Here is a 24,802-nt window from a genome sequence, read left to right on the forward strand (position 1 = left end):
ACGTACTTTGTCCTATGATCCCACGCCATCGTTCTCCCATCTTCATATATCTTGAGTTATCGAGCTAACTAACTCCTTGGTCACGCCAGCTTAAAATCTTTGCCTAACGTGATAAGTAACATTATATCTTCTATTTTGATAATAAATAGAGAATAATTAGAATCTCTATAAAAAAAATCTGGAGTTCATATTTAAAAAAACATGAATTTATTGTGAGAATTTTTTCTTTGACTAATTCTTCTTCACTTCATCCACTCTGTTGAATGGTTTGATCCATTCCTTTTGCCCTCACATATTGAATTGGGAGATAAAACGTCATCAGTTGCGCAACCGTTCGCAAAGAGTCATTGATTACGTCACTGATCCTGATCCACCTTCCTATTTAAGCCCTTCGAATACTTCGCCAATTTAACAGCCACTTCATCTACGGAAGCACTAGCTGGTGCGTCGAAGAACGAACGATACATGGAGAACGGGAACAACGCCGCCGCATCGCCGGAGGAGGTCCGCCGCAGCCCTGCTTTCGGATGGGCCGCCAGAGACACCTCAGGCGTCCTCTCGCCTTTCACATTCTCCCGGAGGTACTGCTAATTATACTGTGTAGGAATGTTCTTCCGAAAGATCATCGGATGATCGATCGCCTGAGAAGTGGTCGTCGAAATGCTTGACAGGAAAAATGGGGAGAACGATGTGACCATCAAGATCTTGTACTGCGGCATCTGCCACTCCGACCTCCACTCCGTCAAGAACGAGTGGCAAAACTCCGTCTACCCGATCGTGCCTGGGTAATTAAGTTAATTATGCATCCAGATCTTGGACTTGCTCTGTTTTCGAAATTATATTGGCGGAATTTAATTTGTTGGTGTTGCAGTCACGAGATCGTCGGCGTTGTCACCGAGGTGGGAGGCAAGGTGGACAGGTTCAAGGTGGGCGACCACGCCGGGGTGGGCTGCATGGTCAACTCCTGCCGCAGCTGCCACGAGTGCGCGGGGCACCACGAGAACCACTGCCCCGGCATGATCTTGACCTACAATTCCACTGACGTCGACGGCACCGTCACCTACGGCGGCTACTCCGACTCTGTCGTGGTGGAGGAGCACTTCGCGGTGCGTTTCCCGGTGGGCATGCCGCTCGACCGCGGCGCGCCGCTGCTCTGCGCCGGCATCACGGTCTACAGTCCCATGAAGCGCTTCGGGTTCGACGTCCCCGGAAAGCACATCGGAGTGGTGGGCCTCGGCGGGCTCGGCCACGTCGCCGTCAAGTTCGGCAAGGCCTTCGGCGCCAAGGTGACGGTGATCAGCACGTCGCCGAGCAAAAGGCAGGAGGCCGTCGAGCGACTGGGCGCCGACGCTTTCCTGGTCAGCAAAGATCCAGATGAGATGAAGGCCGCTTGGGGAACCATGGACGGCATAATCAACACAGTCTCAGCAGCTCATGAAGTAACTCCATTGCTGTCTCTTCTCAAAACTTTTGGACAAATGGTCATGGTCGGTGCTCCAGAGAAGCCATTAGAGATCTATGCTTTCCCCTTACTTCTAGGTAATTAATCACCAATGCCAATATCACATTGCCCTTTATCTTTCTCCATGTTCATTATTTCTGACTAGCTCTTGTGCTTTGTGCACTGGTGTTTGATCGAGTTCAGGTGGGAAATCTATCGTAGGGAGTATAATTGGTGGGATGAAGGAGACTCAGGAGATGATAGATTTTGCGGCAGAGCACAATGTGACTGCGGATATCGAGCTTATCGCCATGGATTATGTGAACAAAGCCATGGAGAGGGTCGCAAAGGCTGATGTCCGCTATCGATTTGTTATCGATATCGGGAACACTTTGAGTGCTGCTTAAGATCTAGTGTGAGGAATTAGTTTATTGTTGCATGCTTGTGGGAGCAATTGGAGTTTGCCTTTACTTTTTCCTTAACTTCTCGTATGTATTTTTCTTTACTCAATTTAAGTTTGTAATGGGACGCTGGTGAAATTGAAATAAAAGTTCGTTTAATTGCTTCGTGTAAACATGTCCAAATATAATCTTGTAAAAATCAAATACATGATATTATGATTAGAATGAATCGATACAAATGTAATATAACTAATATATAATGAATTTTACTTGTAAAAAAAATACTTGAATTATATTTTGGATAATCAATAATAGTGATGAACTGATGATGGTGAATGTACTCCTGAAAAATGTATAACATTTTAAGATAAGCATATAATAATATCTCAATAGAATAAATATATTTGACTTAATTAATTTCTAAGAAATTTTAAAAAAATCAAGTTATAGTTGAACATATCTCAAAAAAAATCTAATCATCAGCGGGGTCTGATGGGTCTGGGGTCTCTTCTGGCTGGGGCTGCTGTGATGTGTCCCATCTAGCAATGATTGCTTGCATTTGGGCCAATGCCTGCGACACAATCGCTGACCACTTGCTAGAGGCTAACACAGCCGTCGACCGCTTGCTGGCGGCCGACATAATCGCGTGGTCACTTGTTGGTGGTCGGCACAGTCGTAGGCCACTTGCTTGCAGATGACACAGCAGCTTGCTAGTGGTCGGCACAGTTATCGGCCCTTGCTAGCGAACGACACAACCATCGACTACTTGCTAGCGGCGACATAGCCATCTACCGCTGGCTAGCGGTCGACACAGCCATCGACTGCTTGCTACTGGCCGGCAAAACAGACAACAGTCGACCACTTGCTGGCTGCTGGCAAAGCCCCTAGCTTCGTGCTGGTGGTCGGCAAAGCCGCCAGCTTCCGGCTAGCGGCTGGCAAAGCTACCAGCCGCGTGCTGGCAGCCGAAAAAGCCGCAAGCCGTGTGCTCGCCGCTGACAAAGCTACCAGCTACGTGTTGGCGGCCGACGGGGGTTGGGAAGGGGAGAAAATGGCTCGAGAAGGAGTACTTACCTGAAGATCACCGGAGAGGAGAGATCGCGCCGAAATCGCGGAAGAGGAGAAAGACGAGGACGCGAGAGGAGAAGGGTCAGTGTCCTAATTTTATTTTTGGAATTACCGATGGAATCTAATTTCCGTCGGAGATTACCGACGAAATCTAGATTCCGTCGGTAATCCTGTTATTTCTCCGATAATATTTTTCGAGATTACCGACGGAATCTATTTTCCGTCGGTAATCTCCGACGGAAATTAGATCCCGTCGAAGATTACCGACGGAAAGTAGATTCCGTCGGTAATCCTATTGTTTCCTGAGATTATTTTTCAGAATTACTGACGGAAATTAGATTCCGTCGGTAATCTTCGATGGAATTTAATTTCCGTCAGTAATCTCCGACGGAAATTAAATTCCGTCGGTAATCTCCGACATAAATTAAAATCCGTCAGTAATTCTATTGTTTTCCCAGTAATAAATAGTTTTCATCATTTTATCGATGGAAATTTAATTCTGTTGAAAAATAATACCAACGGAAATTATATTTCCGTCGGTAATTTCGAAAAATACCGACGGAATTTAAATTCCGTCGGTAATATCAGAATATTACTGACGGAAGTTGAATCCGGTAATATTAAAATATACCAACAGAATCAGATTCTGTCGATATATTCCGTCGGTAAACCTGATTATTTTTGTAGTGTCGGACACTTTCATCTTATATGTTGGACATCATAAAACAAATGACTGACAAAGTTATTTAAATACAATTATCCCGAAAATGTTAGTTTGTTGAATTTTTTTATTTACCTTTCTAGCTGGATGTGAAATCAACCGTGTATGAACATATAACCTTGGGAAGGTAAAATAATTATCATATAAGTGTCGATTTTACTTTCGGAGTAGCGTTCACTATTGAAGTTTTCAACGGAAAGGATGGAAACTTTTCCGTCTAATTCCGAGCGAACAAAAAAAAACCTTATTTGTTGATTATTTCTACAATAGGTAATAAGAGGAAATGTCTTGGCTCTCGGGCAATTTACAATTTCTAGACAAATTTTTAAGATTTTTAGGAGAAAGAAATTCAATTGAAGAAGATATGCCAAAATTTCCATAGATGAAAACGCAAATTTGCTTCTTTATTCCACTAAAAATATAATGATAATTGATTCTGTCCAAATAGAAGAGATAGAAAGTTAGGATATGGTATTCTTGTTGATCATTTGTAGACTCCGTTTGGATTTACAATACAAATTATATTAATATCGAACCAAAGAAGGGATCCCCGGCGTTGACCCTCTGACGCTCAAGTCAGTCGTCGACGATGAAATATAAAGTGGAACAACAAGAAGACTATAGCGCAAACAGTTAATATCGTATACCTCCGTCGATGCTTGGACCGTCCTTTATATAGAACTCCGGTAGTCCACGTGCACGCTTCTCAAGGCAAACACGCTTCTCAAAATTTTCCCTGAAAAAACTTATCAGTAAAGTGTCTCTAACATAGTACCAAGGCCGAGCATATCCCCGAAGTGACAGTGGAAGCTTCCGCCGTACGATCTTCTAGCTGTCCATGCCGATGTTGACGGCACCAACTTCCAAAAGGATGCCGCTGGATATCAGAGGGAGTGTACTGCTAGGCCGAGCGGGTTGGTCGCTCAACAGGGATCTGTCCGGTCGGTGCCCAGTCCGGTCGGCCAGAACTTCGCTACTCCTGTGCATGTCTGCTCAACCGAAGTTCCCCTCTGCTACTGCCACTGCCGAGACCTGCTACCAGGCCGAGCGGGGTAGCTGCTTGGGCAAAATTGAACAATGCCATATCAAGCTCTGCTGTTTGGCCGAGCGGGGTAGCCGCTCGGCCCGGCTTCTGCACCTCATCTCCTCCTCCGTTCGGCGCCCCATAATTCTTTGAGCGTCAGTCATTTGACTTCTCCCCGTGTTGAAGGCGGTGGTGGATCCTGGGCCTTCTCCTCCAGTTGGGGCATGCTTCGCCCATCCGGCCAATGCTATCTTCGCGTTGGTTGCCTTGACTTTGACCTCCACCGTGGTCACGGGGTGGGACCCCTCATCATCACCGCATCACATGCCTCCCTCTCAAGTCTAGTCGAAGGAGGTTGCAAGTCCAACTGAATGGACAATTGTCTAAACAGTTTTCAGCCTGATCGACCTTCGGCATTACTTGGTTTATGATCGGGATGCGACCACTCCCTGTTGATTGGCCTGTTGAAGCTTGTCGTTCGGCTGTAGATATGCTTCCTCAATCTGATCGGCACAACGAAAGTTTATACTTGTGAAATCTTTCCTTTGGTCGTCTTGGGAGAGCGCGAGTCATGCTTACGTCATCTAAATTTCTGAGAAATCGTGCAAATCTCTTCACATTAAGGCTAAGTGAGCCCCTATGCCCTCCTTAAATGTCGACTCGTGGCGAGGCGCCACGTGTCCTGCCCACTGTCGTCACACGCCTGACGTGACAAGCGGATATCCGTTGTGATGTGACGTTTGGCGGTTCAAATTCAACAGTCAAATCTCGACCTGAGTTTCTACGACCTAGATCGAACAGCTCCGGTCGGCCAGCCCCGGAGCTTATAATCCTGTGCGCGTCACTGCTTCTTCCTTCGCGTCTTCATCTTCGTGCTCTTCGACGCTAACTCCTCCGTGCTCCGGTGACATTCCTCCCATACTGCTCCTTCGACGACCTCTTTCTAGTAAGCTTCCTTCCCATCACCCCTTGCTTTCTCGTCTTTCGGCCTCTGTATCTCCTCGTCTTCGAGTTTTTCAGCGTCTCTTAGCGTTTCGGTGATATTCTAGCAGCCTTCTTTCCCTCCTCATCCCTTGTTTTTGCGATGACGAGTTCCTCATAGACTCCCTCCAGTATCCCTGGGCTCTGGTACACTTTTACCGAGTCCCGGTTTGACGCCGGCGACGCTGAGAGTTTGAAAGCCGCTTTTGAGCTTCCTCCTAAATACGAAGTTGTTCTTCCTTCTCCTTCCGACCGGCTAAATTCTCCGTCGCCTGACTGTATTTGCTTCTTTAGGGATCATTTTACCACCGGTCTGCAGTTTCCCATCCACCCTTTTTTTTCCGCCGTGTGTAAATATTTCCGAGTCTCCCTTTATCAACTAGTGTTGAACTCTTTTCAATTGTTATGCGAGGTGGTGGTTCTTTTTCGTCTGCACAGCATTCCCCCTCACTCTTCGGCTTTTTCATTACTATTATTATCCTAAGTCGTTTGAGTCGAGGACTTTTCTTTTCCAAGCCCGAGTGGGCATAGTTTTTTTTGATAAAATACTGACATTCAACAAACACCGGAAGGAGTACTTCCTTTTTGTGCCCTTTCCTGAGTAGCCGAACTTCCTAACCTTCTGGCAACTCGACGTGACAACTCAGCCTTCATTAAAGAAGTACAAGAGCCGATCGGACTACCTCAACACAGCTTCGATGTTGGTCAGCCAGAAGTATGACATCCACAAGTTGTTGTTGGAGGATGTCCTCTATATCTTCGGCTTGAGTCCGATCCGCACCCAACTTCCGTTTAGCCTAGGTATGCGATCTCTTTACTCCTTCCTTTGATTTTAACTGATTTTTTTTCCTCTTTTGCAGCTGAAGTCATGCTACGTGCACGTCTAGCTGACAAGGCGAAGCTTATGGATGTCACGATCAACGCGGCCCCTGTAGAAGAATTGGAGAGCCGCGGCCTGCAGTCAGTCGGCTCACAAGAAGAGCCGTAAGATGAGAGCCAAGCGGCTCCTGCCTTTGCAAGTGGTGGAGCGATCGGTGACTCCCAACCTCCTTTTGAATGACAGCCGGTCATCCAGGTTGAGGGGGCGTCAGGCTCAACCTCCTCAGCCGAGCCACTGATCAGGCGCAAGAGACGCTAGGCGGAGCCTTTATCACGTTCCGCCACTTCGGGGGCACGGTCTGTCGAATGGGTTGAGACGTCGGCCCCCGCTTCTGTCCAAGAGTCCACTGCTCCTGAGTCTTCAGATCGGATCCCCTCCCTGTCCGATTTGCCTCAAGGAACAGTCTGTGCGTTGCCAGTAGCCTTCCTGCCACCAAAATCGAAGGCCAAGAAGTCTGGCATCCGTCCGACGTCCTCATCCCGGCCGTCCAGACGAGCTACTTCTGCGCAATCAGCCCCGAGAGGCCAACGCCATATTACGACGATTCTTCACCTGCTGACTGAAGAGTGGCGTGAGTCTAGCGCCGAATCCCGAGCACCAAATCATCATCCAAGGGTCGCTCGCCCAAATATGGGTTGATGCCCAGGCCCGTGCAGCGATGATGCCTCCAGGGGCACTCGTAGACAACGACACCCAGATGTCTACTGGGTAGGTTTTGCATTTTCATAGTTTATTTTCGATCAATGCTTATATTCGCTTTGTTGTTTGCAGTACTAGGTGGAGAGCTTGACCATGTGCCAAAGGCTCGCATTCTTGGAGGAAGTGAAGAAGATGAAGGGGTCGAGCGACCAATCCTCTGCCGCTCAAGAACAAATGAACACCGAGGTGGTTAAACTGCGAGATGATTTGGAGAAGAGCACCAAACTGCTCAAGGCCGAATGGGACAAGAGTTCAGGGCATGCCACTCTATTGGCTCGGCTTAATAATCAGGTCACCACCTTCGACAACAAGATCGAGTCGACCAATGCGAGGAAGAATCGGGCCATCAAAGACCTCGAATTGAAGAATAAAGAGGCCCGGGACCTCGCCCAGAAACTGAAGGAAGCTAATGATTTCCTGGTCGCCGAGTGTAATAGCCGGTCGGTCGAAGAAGCTACTCTCCGAGGCCAACTCGCGGCCAAAAACAATGAGTTGGCCACTGCTAAGGATGAGCTGGAGGTCTCCCGAGCGGCCTTAAAAACTTATCAAGATGCTGAGCCTAGCCACTTTGAGGCTATGAAGAAGAATTACCTCCGCTCGGACGTTTTCAACGAGAAGGTCGCCGATCGGGCTCTGCGCCTTTTTGATCTGGCCATCGATGGGACGGTCAACCATCTCTGAGAGGGAGGCTACCTGCCGGCAGCTCTGACCAGCAGCATTATCAGCTGAGATAAACTTATTGTGTCGTTGCCTGACGACATCTTAGACTACCTTGAGTGAGGTCGAGAGCTCTTGTAAAATTTTTGAAGTCTTAATGAATGCTTGTATGTTTGGACAAGCTTTATCTCCTTGTATGTTTTTCAACTCCTCTTTTAAGCATTGCAAGAACTCGTGGCCTTCTCACTCCGATTGTCCATACTTAGTCTATCCAGTCGACCGATCCCTTTTGTATTCAGAGTTCCATTATGATCCTGTGAACTTCCGATCAGTCCTAGGAGCATTTCGAAGAATAGTGCCGAACGATCACTATACTTTGAAGACTTCGAGCTTTTGAATAGCTCGGGTTCACAGTCGGCTATTCATCGACGCTTGCCCTCTGAGTCAAGGGTCTAAGGTCGTCGCTCGACCGTTGAGAAAGATTATGCGAACACTGGGGTTTAAGGTCGTCGCTTGACCATGAGATGGTCCCGGGCTAAAGGTTGCCGCTCGACCGTTGATGTAGACCCAGGTTTAAGGTCACCGCTCGACCGTTAATGACGACTTGAATTTAAGTTTGCCGCTCGTCCGTTGATGGAGACAAGAGTTTAAGGTCGCTACTCGACTACCGATGGAGACAAGAGTTTAAGGTTGTCGCTTGACCGTCGATGGAGACAAGAGTTTAAGGTCGTCACTCGACCGTTGATGGAGATAAGAGTTTAAGGTCGTCGCTTGACCGTCGATGGAGACAAGAGTTTAAGGTCGTCACTCGATCGTTGATGGAGACAAGAGTTTAAGGTCGTCGCTTGACCGTCGATGAAGACAAGAGTTTAAGGTCGTCGCTCGACCGTTGATGGAGACAAGAGTTTAAGGTCGCCCCTCGACAGTTGATGGAGACAAGAGTTTAAGGTCGCTGCTCGATTGTTGACGCAGACGTTTTCTCAAGAGGCATTCTTCACTTTTATTCATATTTTACCCTGCGTTCAGGAAACATACAAAGATACATAAATTCACTCGCACACCTCTCATCCTAGCCCTATAGGGTTGGAGATGATTCGCGCTCTACGACCGCTCTGCCTTCTTCTCAGGTTCCCGATCGACCGTAACTAATATGGTGGCCTTCGTCCGACTTGGGTGACTTTGGACTTTTCTTCATAGACCAACCCCTGAAGATTTCTGGTGACAACATTCACCTCTATGCGTGAATTCTTCTTAGCGCTCCTAGCTTCAGACCTGACAATCTCAACATAGCATCACCGAGTGGCCAATTGATCACCTTTAACCTCACCCACCGGTAATCTACCGAGAACTTGAATTTTTAGTAGTAAGTAGACACCACCGCCCGAAAATCATTAAGGGCCGGTCGGCCCAAGATATTGTTGTAGGCCAACGGTGCGCCCACCTTAATAAAGTTTGTGGTCCTGGTTCTCCTCAATAACTCTTCCCTGAGCGAGACGACCAGTCGGGCCTGTCCGAGCGGCAGTACCTCATTGCCGTGAAGCCTTAAAGTAGAGTTGTCATTGGCAGCAACTCATTCCGATCAATTTGTAAATGATCGGACGCCTTCTTGAAGATGATGTTCACTGAACTCCCTGTATCAACAAAAGTTCGATGAATAGTATAATTAACAATTACCGCTCAGATGATCAGCGCGTCGTCGTGAGGGATCTCCACTCCCTCCAAGTCACTGGGGTCGAAGCTAATCTCGGGCCCTTCGGCCTTCTCCCTACTGCATCTCACCGTGTGGATCTCCAGTCGTCGAGCGTATGACTTCCTAGCTCTGTTGGAATCGCCGTCGGTCGACTCTCCGGGGATCATGTATATTTCTCCTCGAGCGGCGTTGCTTCTGTTTTCTTCTTCCCGAGCGGAGGGCCTATTTCGCTCAGCAGGGACTCGGGAAGGATCAGTGTTATCCCTCCCCTGGTGCCGATCAGACCGCTCGGATGTTCTTCTTTCGTACTCTCATCGCCTGACAAACCATTACCTCTGTCGCCAATTCAGAGTTGGAGATCGACAGTGGTATCCTCTTGGAGCTGGTCGGCTAACGATTGGCGTTAGACCGCGACAATCATGCATGTTGTGAGTCGACGATTGGTGAAAGGAGTAGAACATGCGTGTCCATACCTTGCCTCTTGTCATCTTTGGCCGACCGGAGCCCACATGTTTCACGACATGTGTCCTGGTCTCCAGGTGTGACCGCGCTCCTTCGGCTCTCGACCCTTTGGGCGGTTGATGGTCGCTTGATGGTCGGCGCTCGGTTGGCGCTGAGGTTCGATCGGCGCCTCTTTTCTTCTGGCCGCTTGGGTTTCTTTCATATTTATATACTTGTTGGCCTTCTTAAACATGTGGTTGAAGTTCTTGAGTGGCTTCTTGATGAGCGATCAGAAGAAATCTCCTCGACGAGCCCCTGAGTGAAGGCGTTCATCATTGTCTTGGATGAGACCGAGGGGATGCCCATGGCTACTTGATTGAAACGCTGTATGTAGGCCAAGAGAATTTTTGTTGATCCTTGCTTCAGGGAGAAGAGGCAGACGCTCGTCTTTTGATAGCGTTGGCTACTGGCGAAGTGATGTAACAAGGCAGCTCGGAAATCCTTGAAGCTGCGTATGGATCCACTCGACAATCTTCTAAACTAATGTTGCGCCGATATGGAGAGGGTAGTGAGAAAGACTCGACACTTCACTCTGTCTGTATACTGGTGCAGCGTGGCTTCATTATCGAACTGATCTAGATGATCATCTGGATCGGTCGATCCGTTGTATGTCCTGATCGCCAGCGGGGTATAGTTTCTAGGTAAAGGGTCTTGTAAGATCTCCTCAGAGAACTGCCGGTTGATCCGTTTGGGCGATGTGTTACCTTGGGACGCCTTGCCCTTTCGTGCATCCCGAATGAGAGCATCATCCGAAGACGATCCCCGCTCTTGATTCGCCTGAGCTATTTCCAAGGGGGTTTGGAACAAGGCGAGATGAAAGGGGGATCAGCGCGGGCGGTGCTTCCCCCAGTGTGCCGGTCGATCTTCTATTCTGCCCCCATACGCAGATTTGTTCTGCTCGGTTTTCTTGCCCCGCTCATCTCTTGGTCGCCGATGTTGCAGGCTGTGACACTTGCCAATTGGCTAACGCTTGTTGTTGCTGCTTCTCGATCATCTTTGCTGTTCGGGCTTGCACGAGCATGCCGAGCTCTTCTTGGGTGAGCGTTACGGTGGTGAGTCGTCCAGCGTCCTTCATCTTCTCGACTCGGATGCAGGCTACGTTCCCACAGACGGCGCAAAATATGATACTGTCCGAAAGTCAAAGAGATGGAAAGCCGGGGATGTGGCACTCCCGCTGACCGCTTGTAGACTCCGCTCAAACCTGCAACACAAATTACGTTAGTGTCGAGCCAGGGAAGGGGTCCCCGGCGTTGGCCCTCCGACGCTCAAGTCAATCGCCGGCGATGAAATATAAAGCGGAGCAACAAGAAGACTATAGCACAAATAGTGAATATTGCATATCTCCACCGATGCTTGGATCCCCTTTTATATGGAGCTCTAGTAATGCGTGTACATACTTCTCAAAGTTTTCTCTGAAAGACTTGTCAGTAAAGTGTCTCTGACACATTACCTTAACGGGCCGAGCATATCTTTGAAGTGACAGAGGAAGCTTCCACCGTATAATCTTCAGGCTGTCCATGCCTGATGTCGGCGACACCAACTCCCAAAAGGATGCCACTGGATATCAGAGGGAGTGTACTGCTAGGCTGAGCAGGTTGGCCGCTCGGCCAGGATCTTGCCGCTCTAGTGCCCAGTCCAGTCGGCCAAAACTTCACTACTCCTGTGCGTGTTTGCTTGACCGAAGTTCCCCTTTGCCATTGCCACTACCACTGCCGAGACCTGCTACCAGGCCGAGCGAGGTAGCCGCTCGGTCGAAGTTGGACAATGCCATATCAAGCTCTGCTGTTTGGCCGAACGGGGTAGCCGCTCAGCCTGGCTTCTGCACCTCGTCTCCTCCTCCGTTCAGCGTCCCATAATCCTTTGAGGGTCAGTCATTTGACTCCTCTCCGTGTCGAAGGCGGTGGCGGATCGGGGCCTTCTCTTCTGATCGGGGCATACTTCGCCCAACCAGCTGATGCTATCTGCGCATTGATCGTCTTGATTTTGACCTTCACCATGATCACGGGATGAGACCTCTCATCATCACCGCATCAATTATTCTTGTATGCACAATTTTTAACAGAAGAATCCACCTGAAACTGAGTCCACGAAATCTCCATTTATTAAAAGTTATGTATAGTTTATTTGAATTGGAAAATCAAAGAAGAAGTGTTAACTTGGACAGTTAAATCATCCCAAGTTAGTAACCTTATAGGTTACATGATGAACACAAAAGGATGAAGCTCTGCTTTTGTTGAACAATTCCAATTCTATTGATAAATTGAAATAATTGCATCTCAAACTTCTATTAGCAATAAACCAATCATAGCTAGAGACAAACAAAACTCCTAAATTTTGGACAGGAAACAACTTCTGGATGAAGTTTTAAGATTTTTTGGAGAAGATATCTCAAAATTTCCATCAACGAAATCATATTTTACAACTCGGAAAAGAAAACTTAAAAGAAAGATGAGATTTTGACATGAATTTAACGGTAAATAGTATAGAATTTATATCATATTGAAAATTGGTATAGCGAAGTTTTGGTATATCAAAATTTCGATACGATATTTGTATAATTTTTATATATACCCAAGTTTTTTATACGATGTAAATTTCAATACCGATATACCGTATCTAACTAGCTTTAATTATTAGAATTATAATTCAAATAAAAATATCAATTTAGCATATGAATTACTAATATATTTATATATTTAATTAACATATAGCAGATAAGTTAATTTGAGACTATAAAAATTATAAATTATTATATTTTTTATGTATTTAAATAAAAATATTTTTACAATTTAGATTTATATAAAATAATAAAAAAACATTATTAAAGTTTAATAAACTAAGCAAATTAGTTTATTTGTTTTGTATATTTTTCTACTATTTAAAGAAAATAAATGAGTTTTTATCACATTTATTTATAACCCTAAACGAAGGAATAATATATTAGGATTTCAGATAATTTACAACTCTAATATTATTAGATAAGATTGAATTAGTAGATAATATTATTAGGTGATGGTAGAATAGGTCAATTACAAGAGGAAATAGATTAGCAATTTATGAGGTTTGACATAAACATATTATGTTTAGGGACCATCATGTTCTCATGTTTAAAGTCTTATGAGGCCGTCATGTTCTCATATTTTTTGAATTGGTGGATAGATATATCTATCTTATTTGGCTCACCATTAAATTCCCGTTGAATGGTGTCATCATAATTTTTGTTTGGAGTTCTAATCTCATCTTAAAATATAAAATTATAATGACACAACATAGTCATGAAACGACATCATGTTATCATCTCATTTATAACAGATTTCATTTTATTTCATGCAAGTCGATTACCTAAATCTTTAAATTCAATTCACTTAATTTTATTTATATATAAATGTGTAAAGTACAGCAAGGAGATAATGAAATAATCAATCTTTCTCAGTTCTCACTCAGTTTCTCTTACTACTTGATTAATCATGAAATGCATCATCCTAAAAAAGTCTAATTGAACTCAATTTGCTTTCACTTGATTGTTGTGTGAGCCACTGTGATATGAATCCACCGTGTTCTACAAAAACAAAGTGAATAATAATATTGGAATCGATTTCAAAATATAGCACAAATTAATTGGTTTATAAATTTTAATTAGTATAAGAAAACGGTAAATTAGAGAAAAATTCCCGATCACAATGTTAACTTTGCATGCAATCTCCATGTCCAAAAAAACTTTGTTTCCATTCCCTGCATGTAAAATATTATTTGTTTTAACTTCCTCATGTAAATATTGATACCTAAATTATCCCTTAGATTTTTTAGGTACAAAAAGTCTAAAATTGAGTACAAAAAGTTAAAAAACGAGTATAATTCTTCTTAAAGTCAGTACTTTATATTAAAAATCGAGTATATTTTCTATCAAAATTGTCCCTCTTATTTTTTAGGTATAAAAAGTCTAAAAATAAGTATAATTCTTGTTAAATTCAGCACTTTACACTATAGTCTAGTATTCTATACTAGGATCTAGTATATTTTCTATCGAAATTAACCCTCATATTTTTCGGTACAATAGTCTAAAAATGAGTATAATTCCTATTAAATTCAGCACATTAAATTAAAATTGAGTATATTTTGAGGTGAAAAAAGAAACGTACTCAATTTAATAGAAAATATACTAGATTCTAATTTAATATACTAAATTTAAGAGGATTTATACTGATTTTTAGATTTTTTTGTACCTAAAAATATGACTGGAGAGTGAAAACAAAAATTTTTATAGATGAAGACTACATACAAAAATTTATTTACCAATGGAGGCTACATGCAAATTTTCCCTTAAGAAAAATATAATCTGAATTTACTAGGTCGTTTGTCGACAAAAATCTACGCGAGCAAGTAACTCACCAGGGAGGCGATCGTCATTGCCGGGAGCACGGTCGTAGCACGGCACCAGCACGGCGAAGCTGTCTTCCGACGAGCGGAAGTCCGGCCCGTGGGGCTCCAGCCATCCCACCGCCCAGTCCTCCTCATCGGAGTCGGAGCAGGAGACGCATCCTCCGTCGGGGGGCACGATGACCGCGTCGTGCTCCTTGTCGACCCTCGGATCCGTCCGCCTCCGCCGCCGTGCCCTCCAAGTTTCGCCGGACGGGGACCGCGAGGTGTCGAGACGCTTTCCACTAGCGTCGACGGCGGCGGCGGCGGCGGCAGCGGCGGAGGAGGAAGATGAAGAGTTCCCTGGGTTCAGTTTGGGGACTTCGCGCTGTTTCCGCCCCCAAATCCACGAAAATAAACTCAAATCCATGGCGAAATCTTCCTGCAAGATCGAATTTTGCAAGCGAAAATCAGAGATTGCTCTCCCGAATTCGATAAAAATCAAATCAAAATCGTTTTTTTCCTTCTTGGTGAAAGACCTCGATGGATCGAAGATCTATGGAGAAATCAACAACTCGAGCCCCCAAAATCTCGTCGTCGCCTTCCACCATTTTAAATCCCCGAGCACGTGATTCCGCTAAAACAATGAACGGTGAAGATCCACTGGACCCAGTTGCCGTGAGGGGTCGCCGTTTGTTGCTGCCTTGCACTTCGACGGAGCTAACGCGACAGAAAGATGCACTGAATCTACCCAGAAATTCTACCACGGCCTTTTCCGAGAAGGAGGGTGTGGTGGGCCCTAAAGGCTATAGCTAATAGCCATCATGCTTTACGGTTGGAGGGTTTCATGTAGCAAAAATGTAAAAAGATTTTTATAAGATCAGACATAAACCTCTGTTTTAGGCAATAATTAGAAAAGTTCTTTGTTTTTATTTAAAAAATTTATTTGTTAAACTATAATAAAATATATAAAATACGATTTTTTTATCCTTATAGAATAGAAAAAAAATCAAAATATATTAAATTTACTGTATCCGATGTTTGTGCTAAAACTCCCGATAATAAAAATAAAAATAAAATGATATTCAACACATGCATGTGACTGACTCATGGATAATTAAGTGAGAGTCCGTGCTTCCAAAGATTTCAAGTCAATGTCAATCATTTTTGAACATCCAGAAATGATCTGAACATTCGAAATTTCCCTTAGTTATCTACGATCGCACACATACATATATATATATATATATATATAATTTTGAGCGCCAACATGGGCACCAGATGTATTCCTTTGATTTTTTTTTTTTTCACTTTCTAATCATTTGACGATCGACTACATCTCCTTTCGCATAAATCAGGATAATTTAGTTTAATTTAATGTTTAATTTGAAGGAAACAAAACTGTACGATTTCTTGGGCTTCAAGTTATGTGATAAGTTTGATCATTGCTTGTGTAGAATGCGCAAGTAAAATAAATTTGTATATTATATAACCTCAAAATTTGACTTTGGACGGGAAAAAAATCTGACATGGCATTGAGTTGGAAACTATGATTAATTTTTTTTAAAATTGGATTAATATATTAATCTTAATTAAGTGAAGACAATAGATTGACCAATTCTATAGAAAATATGATTATAAGGGAAAATGTGAATTTATTTTAGGTAGACAGTCTTCTCCTAGTTCCTCGCATGGAGATGGAAAGTATGAATTTATTGATTAAATGCTCTATGCAAATTACATATTCTTTAAATAATTTTTTTGATTGCTTTTTAATGCAGATGAATACAAAGAATATCTTAATTGCACTATAGCTTAAGGTGTATTTTATGATTAAAGATGCTTTCAAACTAATATTGTTATTATTATTAAAAGAATACTAATTAAGGTGGTAACTTCAAGATAATATTTTTCATGTAAATTATACATTCTCTAGTTAATTCATCTATTTAATTTTGGGTGTGAAATGCTACCGAGGAATATGGATTTGTAATTCTTATATCTAGTGTCGCATGTCTATTACACCTTCGAATATATATTCAAACTAATATTGCTATTACAAGAAGCAATACAAAATAATGACTATAATAATATGTGTGAGGGAAAACTTATTATTAACTTTATACACTTCGTCCTAGGATATTGGTCTTAGAATCCATGATGAATAGTGACCTGAAACCATAATTATAAATATGAATGAAAAGTGAATATTAACTCTAAATAAATAAAATGCCAAATGATTTTTTAAGACTAAATAAATACTAATAAAGATGAAAGTAAGATTAACTTTAATAAAAGTTTGTACTCCAATTTTGTATTATGAAGTAGATTTTTTTACTTTTAAATAAGTTATATTGCTCGCTCCAAGTTACCTAATATCGACGATCCCACATTAAGATACACAAAAATTTCAGTATATCAAAGTTTAGGTATTCTGAAGTTTGGTATAACGAAATTTTGATATACCGAAGTTTCAGTATACTATAATTTTGGTATAACAAAATTTTGATACAGTATCAATATGATTTTTCTATATACCACATTGATAAATACTTTGCTGCAACATTTAAAATATATAAACACAATAATAGAAATCTATTAAAATTTAAAAGCTCTAATTATAAAGTAAAATTCTCGGTTAAATTGTTTAAATATAAACATCTAGATAACTAATAAAATTACAAATCTATCTTACACATCCATCCTGCACACATCATATATAATATTTTTCATGCAAATTACACATTCTCTAATTAATTTATATAATTGATCTTGGGTGTGCAATGATACCAAGTAATATGGTTTTTTAATTCTTGTATTTGGCATCACATGTCCATTATGCCTTAGAAGATATATCCAAACTAATATTGCTATGACTAGAAGCAATACTAAGTTAATAACTTGTTATTCCCGGGTAGCTTCTGGAGTATGCAAACTGATTGTCGAGGTTAGTGTTCGACACTATCTCCATAAACGATATTGCTCCGCTACGGTGCTTAACGGATTGTTGCAATTCGTTCCCAAGATACAACGACGACGAACGTCTCGGAATCGTAGCACTCCGACTTCCGAGACCAGCGAACCTTCTAGTAGACTTCTTGGACTCTTGAATGCACAAGATGAGATGAATGCTTGAGGAAGAGAAGAGAGGATTGAGTGAATTGAGTGTGTATTCCATCATCTGGAGGGTTCTATTTATACTGAAAGAAGAGGTTGAGTGTCCTTTGGGTGAGTGGATGTGTTCCTTGGGCTGGATCGATCTAGATCATCCATTCTGAAGGGTTGTAACCCTTCACCAAGCCCACTTCAATCTCATCCATCAGATCTGAGGAGTTGTGACCCTCAGATCCAGCCTATTGTCATCGGCCATCGGATCTGGATCCATTGATTCGATGCTTCAGATCAAGTCTCATCCCAAGCCGTCAGATCGTTACACTTTGCGATCCAACACTCTAGATCGCATCACAAGCGATCCATCATACTTATTTGATCAACGTTGATCAATGGTAGCCATCCATTCCCTAAGTTAACTGTCCAGTCATCTCCCTTTGCCCACGAGGATGCCGCATAGGTGCTGCCACGTCAGGTACGAGCCTGACACGTCATCCGAGTGCCACGTAGGCACTGCAATGTCACCTGGAGCATAAATTTAAGTTCCTCAAGTGCAAAGTGCGCCTACAAAGCGTCCATTGCGCACGTGGCGGGTGGCGGGCTCACAGGTGGGAGCACCTGCTCGCCCTGGGCTAAGGGAGCACCTGTCCTTTTATTTTTGTGTTAACTTCATTAACACATCTTCATTAATAAGTAGAGAATACACATCGAGAATTTTCGATGTGAGACTATTCTCCCATGCACTTTATTAATGAATAATAAATGTTATTTTGGGCCGACTTTAAACATTAATTTCTCATTCACCCTTAATCGATTTTGAGCAAATTAATAGTCTAAATCTATCTACGCGAATCGTAGATTTCAATTTTGAAGTCAATTACGACTTTCAACAATTGATGGCTTCCTTCCTCAAAATAGTTTTGGTCCATTTAAGGCCCCAATATCCAACATAACTATAATAATAAATGTGAGGGAAAAACCTATTATAAACTTTATGTTCAAGCTGCAACTTAGGACGTTTTCCAACAAAAAAATTAGAATCTATGATGATGAGTGACCTAAAATCATACAATTATAAATAAGAAAGAAAAGTAAATATAAATCTTAAATAAATAAAATATCAAATTTATTTATTTTAGCCTACGTAAATACTAATTAAAAATGAAAGTAAAATTAAAAGTTTGTACACTAATATACATAACATAAAGAATGTGAATTTGTTGATCATCTATAATATTTTCCACGTAAATTACGCATTGTCTAGTTAATTCATATAATTGATCTTGGGTGTGTAATGATACCGACAAATATGGATTTCTAATTCTTGTATTTAGCATTGTATGTCCATTACGCCTTCGAAGATATATCCAAACTAATATTGCTATGATTAAAAGCAATACTAAATTAATGACTATAATAATAAGTTTGAGGGAAAACTTATGATTAACTTTACACTTAAGTTATGATTTTGGCCCATGACGTTGGCAATAAAAGTATTAGAATCCATGATAATGAGTGGCCTGAAAGCATACAATTATAAATAAGAATGAAAAATGAATACAAATTTTAAATAAATGAAATATCTACATCAATACTAATAAAGATGAAAGTAAAATTAGCTTTTATAAAAGTTTGTATTCTAATTTTGTATTATGAAATAAATTTTTACTTTTAAATATTTTTTCTATCTATTGAAACAAAAGTTATATCACTCACTCAAAGTTACCTCACGGACCTCACAGTTAAATAAACAAAATTTTTGATATATCAAAGTTTCAATATACTGAAGTTTTGGTATAATAAAATTTCAGTACGGTATCGATTTGTTTTGTCTGTATACCACAATGATAAATACTCTACTACAACTTTTAATGTAGGACAAACATAATAATAGAAATTTATCAAAAATTTTAAAGACCTAATTGTAAGTAAATTTGTCGATAAAATTGTTTAAATACAAAACTTCTAGATACTAATAGAATTACAAATCTATCTTACACATCCATCCAACACATTTTACATCTCTTTTGTTCGCTAACCCAAGATTTGATACAATTAGTATGAAAATTATGCATAATAGAAAGAATATGAATTTGTTGATCATCTATAATATTTTCAATACAAATTACGAATTCTCTAGTTAATTCATATAATTGAACATGAGTATGTATGGATCCGTAATTCCTGTATCTTCCACTGCATTTATATTATGCCTTCAAAGATATATCCAAACTAAAATAGATATCACTAGAATCAATACTAAGTTAATGACTATAATAATAAGTGTGCGAGAAATTAATTTTATATTCAAGCTTCAACTTCGCTAGGACATTGACCAACAAAAGTATTAGAATTCATGAAGATGAGTTATTTGAAATCATACAATTATAAATAAGAACTAAAAGAGAATATAAAACTTAAATAAATAAAATATCAAATGATTTTTTTTAAACCTACATGAATATTAATAAAGATGAAAGTAAAATTAAAATTAATAAAAGTTTGTACGTTAGTTTTGTGTTATGAAATAGATTTTTATTTTTAAATAAGTTTTTTATCTTTTGAAGCTAAGGTGTTATCATTCATTCCTAGTTACCTAGTATAATCAATCCCACGGTAAGATACACACAAATTTTAGTATACTAAAAGTTTAGTATACTGAAGTTTTTGTATATCGAAGTTTCGGTATATTGCAGTTTTGTATAACAAAATTTGATACGGTGACAGTATTAATTTTCTATATGCTACATTGATAAGTACTTTACTACAACTTTTAAGATAGGACAAAAATAATAATAGAAATTTATTAAAAAATTAAAAGCCCTAATCATAAAGTAAAATAGTTAATAAAGTTGTTTAAATTACAAACATCTAGATACTAGTAAAATTAAAAATCTATCCAACACATCCATCCCACCCACTTGACATCCCTTTATTTAGTACAATCATTATGAAAAATATGCATATTTGGAAGAACATGACATTTTTAATTATCACTAGAAGCAATACTAAGCAAATGACTATAATAGTAAGAATGAGGGGAAAACTTATTATTAACTTTATGCTCAAATTATGGCTTTGTCAGGACTTTGACCAATAAAAATATTAGAATACTTGAGAATGAGTGGTCTGAAACCATACAATTATATATAAGAATGAAAAGTGAATGCAAATTTTAAATAAATAAAATATTAAATGATTTTTTAAGTCTACATGAATATTAATAAATATGAAGTTAAATTAACTTAAAAAAAGTTTGTATTCTAATTTTGTATTATGAAATAGTTTTTTACTTTTAAATAAGTTTTTTTATATTTTGAAACAAAGGTTATATCGCTCACTCAAAGTTATCCAGTATCATCGATCTCACAGTAAGATTCACAAGATTTTTGATATACCAAACTTTCAGTATACTGAAGTTTAGTATAATAAAATTTTAGTACTGTATCAGTATGTTTTGTCTGTATACAACATTGATAAGTACTCTACTACAACTTTTAATGTAGAAAAAAATACAATAATAGAAATTTATTAAAAATTTTAAAGACCTAATCATAAGTAATTTGTCCATAAAGTTGTTTAAATACAAACTTTAGATACTAGTAGAATTACAAATCTATCTTACACATCTATACTACACATTTGATATCTCTTTTATTCGCTAACCCAATATTTGATATAATCAGTATCAAAATTATGCATAATAGAAAAAATATGAATTTGTTGATCATCTATAATATTTTCTATGTAAATTACGCATTCTATAGTTAATTCATATAATTGATCTTGGGTGTGTAATGCTACCAAGTAATATGGATTCGTAATTACTTTATCTTACACTACATTTCTATTATGCCTTCGAAGATATATCCAAACTAATATGAATATCACTAGAAGTAATACTAAGTTAATGACGTTTATAATAAGTGTGCGAGAAAAACTTATTATTAACTTTATGCTCAAGTTACAACTTCTGCGGGACGTTACCAACAAAAGTATTAAAATCCAAAGATGAGTGATCTTAAACCATACAATTATAAATAAGAATTAAAAGTGAATATAAATCTTAAATAAATAAAATATTAATAGAATTTTTTTTAAGCCTACATGAATATTAATAAAGATAAAGTAAAATAAAATTTAATAAAAGTTTGTACTCTAGTTTTGTGTTATGAAATTGATTTTTATTTTTAAATAAGTTTTCTATCTTTTGAAGCAAATGTAATATCATTTACTCTAAGTTACCCCGTATAATGAATCCCATGATAAGATACACGAAAATTTTAGTATATTAAAGTTTCAGTATACTGAAATTTTGACATACTGAAGTTTTGGTATACTGAAGATTCAGTATACTGAAATTTTGGTATAACAAAATTTTGTACAATATAATATCAGTATTATTTTTCTATATACTACATTGATAAGTACTTTACTATAACTTTTAAGATAGAACAAACACAATAATAGAAATCTATTAAAAAATTAAAAGCCCTAATTATAAAATAGTGATACAGTTGTTTAAATTACAAACATCTAGATATTAGTAGAATTAAAAATCTATTCAACACATCCATCCCACACACTTGACATCTCTTTTGTTTGGTACAATCATGATGAAAAATATGCATACTTGAAGAACATGAACTTTTTAATCATCTATAATATTTTCCAAGAAAATTATGCATTATCTAGTTTATTCATTTAATTGATTTTGGGTGTGTAATGTCATCAAGGAATATGGATTTGTATTTCTTATATCTAAAATACATGTTTATTATGCTTTTAAAGATTTATCGAAACTAATATTGTTATAACCAACAACAATACTAAACTAATGACTATAATATTAAGTGAGTGAAAACTTATGATTAATTTTACGTTCAAGCTGTGACTTCTGCCAAGGACATTGGTCAACAAAAGTACCAGAATCCATGATGATGAGTGACTTGAAACCATAATTATAAATATGAATAAAAAATTAATATAAACTCTAAATAAAAAAAATATCAAATAATTTTTTTAAGCCTACGTGAATACTTATACAGATGAAAGTAAAATTAATTTTAATACAAATCTGTACTCTAATTTTGTGTTATGAAATAGATTTTTATTTCAAAATAATTTTTCTATCTTTTGAATTAAAGTGATACGCTCACTCCAAGTTACTAAGTATTACTGATCCCATGGCAAGATACACAAAAATTTTGGTATATCGAAGTTTCGGTATACTAAAGTTTAGTATAACAAAATTTCAGTATACTGAAGTTTTGGTATACTAAAGTTTTTGTATAACAAAATCTCAATATAGTATCGGTATAATTTTTCTGTATACCACATTGATAAGTACATTATTACAACTTTTAAGGTAGAACAAATATAATGATAGAAATCTATTAATAATTTAAAAACCCTAATAATAAAGTAAAAAAAAGTTGATAAAATTGTTTAAATACAAACATCTAAATACCAGTAGAATTACAAATTTATCTTACAAGTCCATTCTACAAACTTAACATCTCTTTTGTTTGCTAACCCAAGACTAGATACAATTAATATGAAAAATATACATAATAGAAAGAATGCGAATTTGTTGATCATTTATAATATTTTCCAAGCAAATTGCGCATTCTCTAGTTAATTTATATAATTGATCATGGGTGTACAATACTACCAAGGAATATGAATTTGTAATTCTTATATCTGGCACTGCATGTCTGTTGTACCTTCGAAGATATATCCAAATTAATATTGCTATCATTAGAAACAATACTAAGCAAATGACTATAATAGTAACCCTGTGGGAAAAACTTATTATTAATTTTATACTCAAGTTACGGCTTTGCTAGAATGTTGACTAACAAAAATATTAAAATCTATGATAATGAATGACCTGAAACCATACAATTATAAATAAGAATGGAAAGCGAATATAAATCTTAAATAAATAAAATATCCAATGATTTTTTTAAGTCCACATGAAAACTAATAAGGATGAAAGTAAAAGTAACTTTAATAAAAATTTGTACTTTAATTTTGTGATATGAAATAGATTTTTACTTTTAAATAAGTTTTTCTATATTTTGAATCAAAAGTGATATCACTCTCTCCAAGTTACTTACCCTCTGTTTGAGAGGAGGTGAGTAAAAGGGAGGGAAGGATAAATATGGATAAAAAGAATTTTTACACTTGTTTGGGAGAGAGTGAGTCATGAAGGGGAAGGGGAGAGAAGGGTAAAGCTTCCCCTTGCATGCTCGTGAATCAGCGAAATTTCTTACACCCCAATTTGGGGTGTAAGGAAGGGGAAGGAGAAATTATTCCAATTTTATCCATATTTATTTTTCACATGCAGATTTATTAAAAAAATAAGGGGATATTTTTGTAAATTTGTATATTTAACCTTTATTTCCATCCCTTTCCTCTCAAATGAACCTTCCCTCCCTTCCAAACAAGGGTAAGATAAATATATTACTTTCCCTTCCTTCCCTTTCCTTCCCCTCCCTTCCCTCCTTTCCCTTTCATTAATGAACCTTGCCTCACCCCATCCAAACAGAGGATTAATGAATATTATTAGTCTCACGATAAAATTCATAAAAATTTTGATATACCGTATTTTTGATATATTTACGTTTTGGTATAACAAAATTTTGTTATAATAAAATTTCAGTATACTAAAGTTTTGGTTAACAAAATTTCATTATGATATCGGTTTGATTTTTCTGTATACCGTCATGATTATATTATTTTAAAAATATTTAATTTAATCAATCATTGAATTAATTGATCTTTTTAAATAGTGCACATCAATCAATTATTATTAAATAATCTAATTTAGAATCGAGATTTTAAAATAAATTAAAATAATTAAGTTTTTTTAAAAAATAAATTTATGAATAAATGAATTTTAAAATTTTATTAGTTCAATTAGTTATCAGTTCATTCAATTAAACTTTTTTTTTTTTTTTTGCTCACCTTAATTTATCTACTACTTCCAAACTTTTATAGTTAAGGATGTAATGTTGAAACGCCTTTCTAAACCTTGGCGAGAATAAAAGTGTGATAGACGAATTTATTAACAAAGGGAGAATGACAAAAATCACTCGGATGAGCAAGTAAGATTTTTTGACATATTGAAGTAAAATAAGATATTGCTCATCTTAAACCTATCAATATCGTTGGTCTCATAATATGATACAAGACAGATAATCATGAAAAAAAGGGAGGGCATTTTAATTTATCTAACGCAACGATAGGGATCAAACAAGATATTTTTTC

The 24,802-nt window shown here is 38.5% G+C and overlaps 2 protein-coding genes across 3 annotated transcripts; one reads left to right on the forward strand and one right to left on the reverse strand.

Annotated features, from left to right (window-relative positions):
* The first annotated feature begins 425 nt into the window (after nucleotides 1-425).
* Nucleotides 426-1,989, forward strand: LOC121986244 (probable mannitol dehydrogenase). Its single transcript, XM_042540107.1, has 4 exons — nucleotides 426-581; nucleotides 672-785; nucleotides 872-1,539; nucleotides 1,646-1,989. Exons 1-4 carry the CDS (start codon nucleotides 466-468, stop codon nucleotides 1,846-1,848), a joined length of 1,101 nt encoding a protein of 366 aa, XP_042396041.1. The 5' UTR covers nucleotides 426-465; the 3' UTR covers nucleotides 1,849-1,989.
* Nucleotides 1,990-11,405: 9,416 nt separating this feature from the next.
* On the reverse strand, nucleotides 11,406-15,116 carry LOC121986245. Of its 2 annotated transcripts, none has more exons than XM_042540109.1 (3): nucleotides 14,956-15,116; nucleotides 14,450-14,858; nucleotides 11,406-12,138 (listed from the first exon to the last, which is right to left on the reverse strand). In XM_042540109.1, the coding sequence occupies exons 1-3, from the start codon at nucleotides 15,025-15,027 to the stop codon at nucleotides 12,116-12,118; spliced, it is 504 nt and encodes a 167-aa protein (XP_042396043.1). In that variant the 5' UTR covers nucleotides 15,028-15,116; the 3' UTR covers nucleotides 11,406-12,115. The 2 variants fall into 2 exon arrangements, with proteins under 2 accessions (XP_042396043.1, XP_042396042.1); XM_042540108.1 differs by lacking the exon at nucleotides 11,406-12,138 and adding an exon at nucleotides 13,430-13,619.
* Nucleotides 15,117-24,802: the final 9,686 nt, after the last annotated feature.

The sequence above is a fragment of the Zingiber officinale genome, chromosome 5B (genome assembly GCF_018446385.1).
Source record: "Zingiber officinale cultivar Zhangliang chromosome 5B, Zo_v1.1, whole genome shotgun sequence".
Lineage (NCBI taxonomy): Eukaryota > Viridiplantae > Streptophyta > Magnoliopsida > Zingiberales > Zingiberaceae > Zingiber > Zingiber officinale.

Bases quoted from the DNA above. Each gene is read 5' to 3' on its own strand.
- LOC121986245 (XM_042540108.1), bottom strand. From the start codon at position 15,027: ATGGTGGAAGGCGACGACGAGATTTTGGGGGCTCGAGTTGTTGATTTC. The intron at 14,859-14,955 runs GTCTTTCACCAA...TCGATCTTGCAG, and splicing joins TAGATCTTCGATCCATCGAG to GAAGATTTCGCCATGGATTT. The intron at 13,620-14,449 runs GTGAGTTACTTG...TTGTTTTTGTAG, and splicing joins CAATGACGATCGCCTCCCTG to AACACGGTGGATTCATATCA.
- LOC121986244 (XM_042540107.1), top strand. From the start codon at position 466: ATGGAGAACGGGAACAACGCCGCCGCATCGCCGGAGGAGGTCCGCCGC. The intron at 582-671 runs GTACTGCTAATT...AATGCTTGACAG, and splicing joins CCTTTCACATTCTCCCGGAG to GAAAAATGGGGAGAACGATG. The intron at 786-871 runs GTAATTAAGTTA...TTGGTGTTGCAG, and splicing joins GTCTACCCGATCGTGCCTGG to TCACGAGATCGTCGGCGTTG.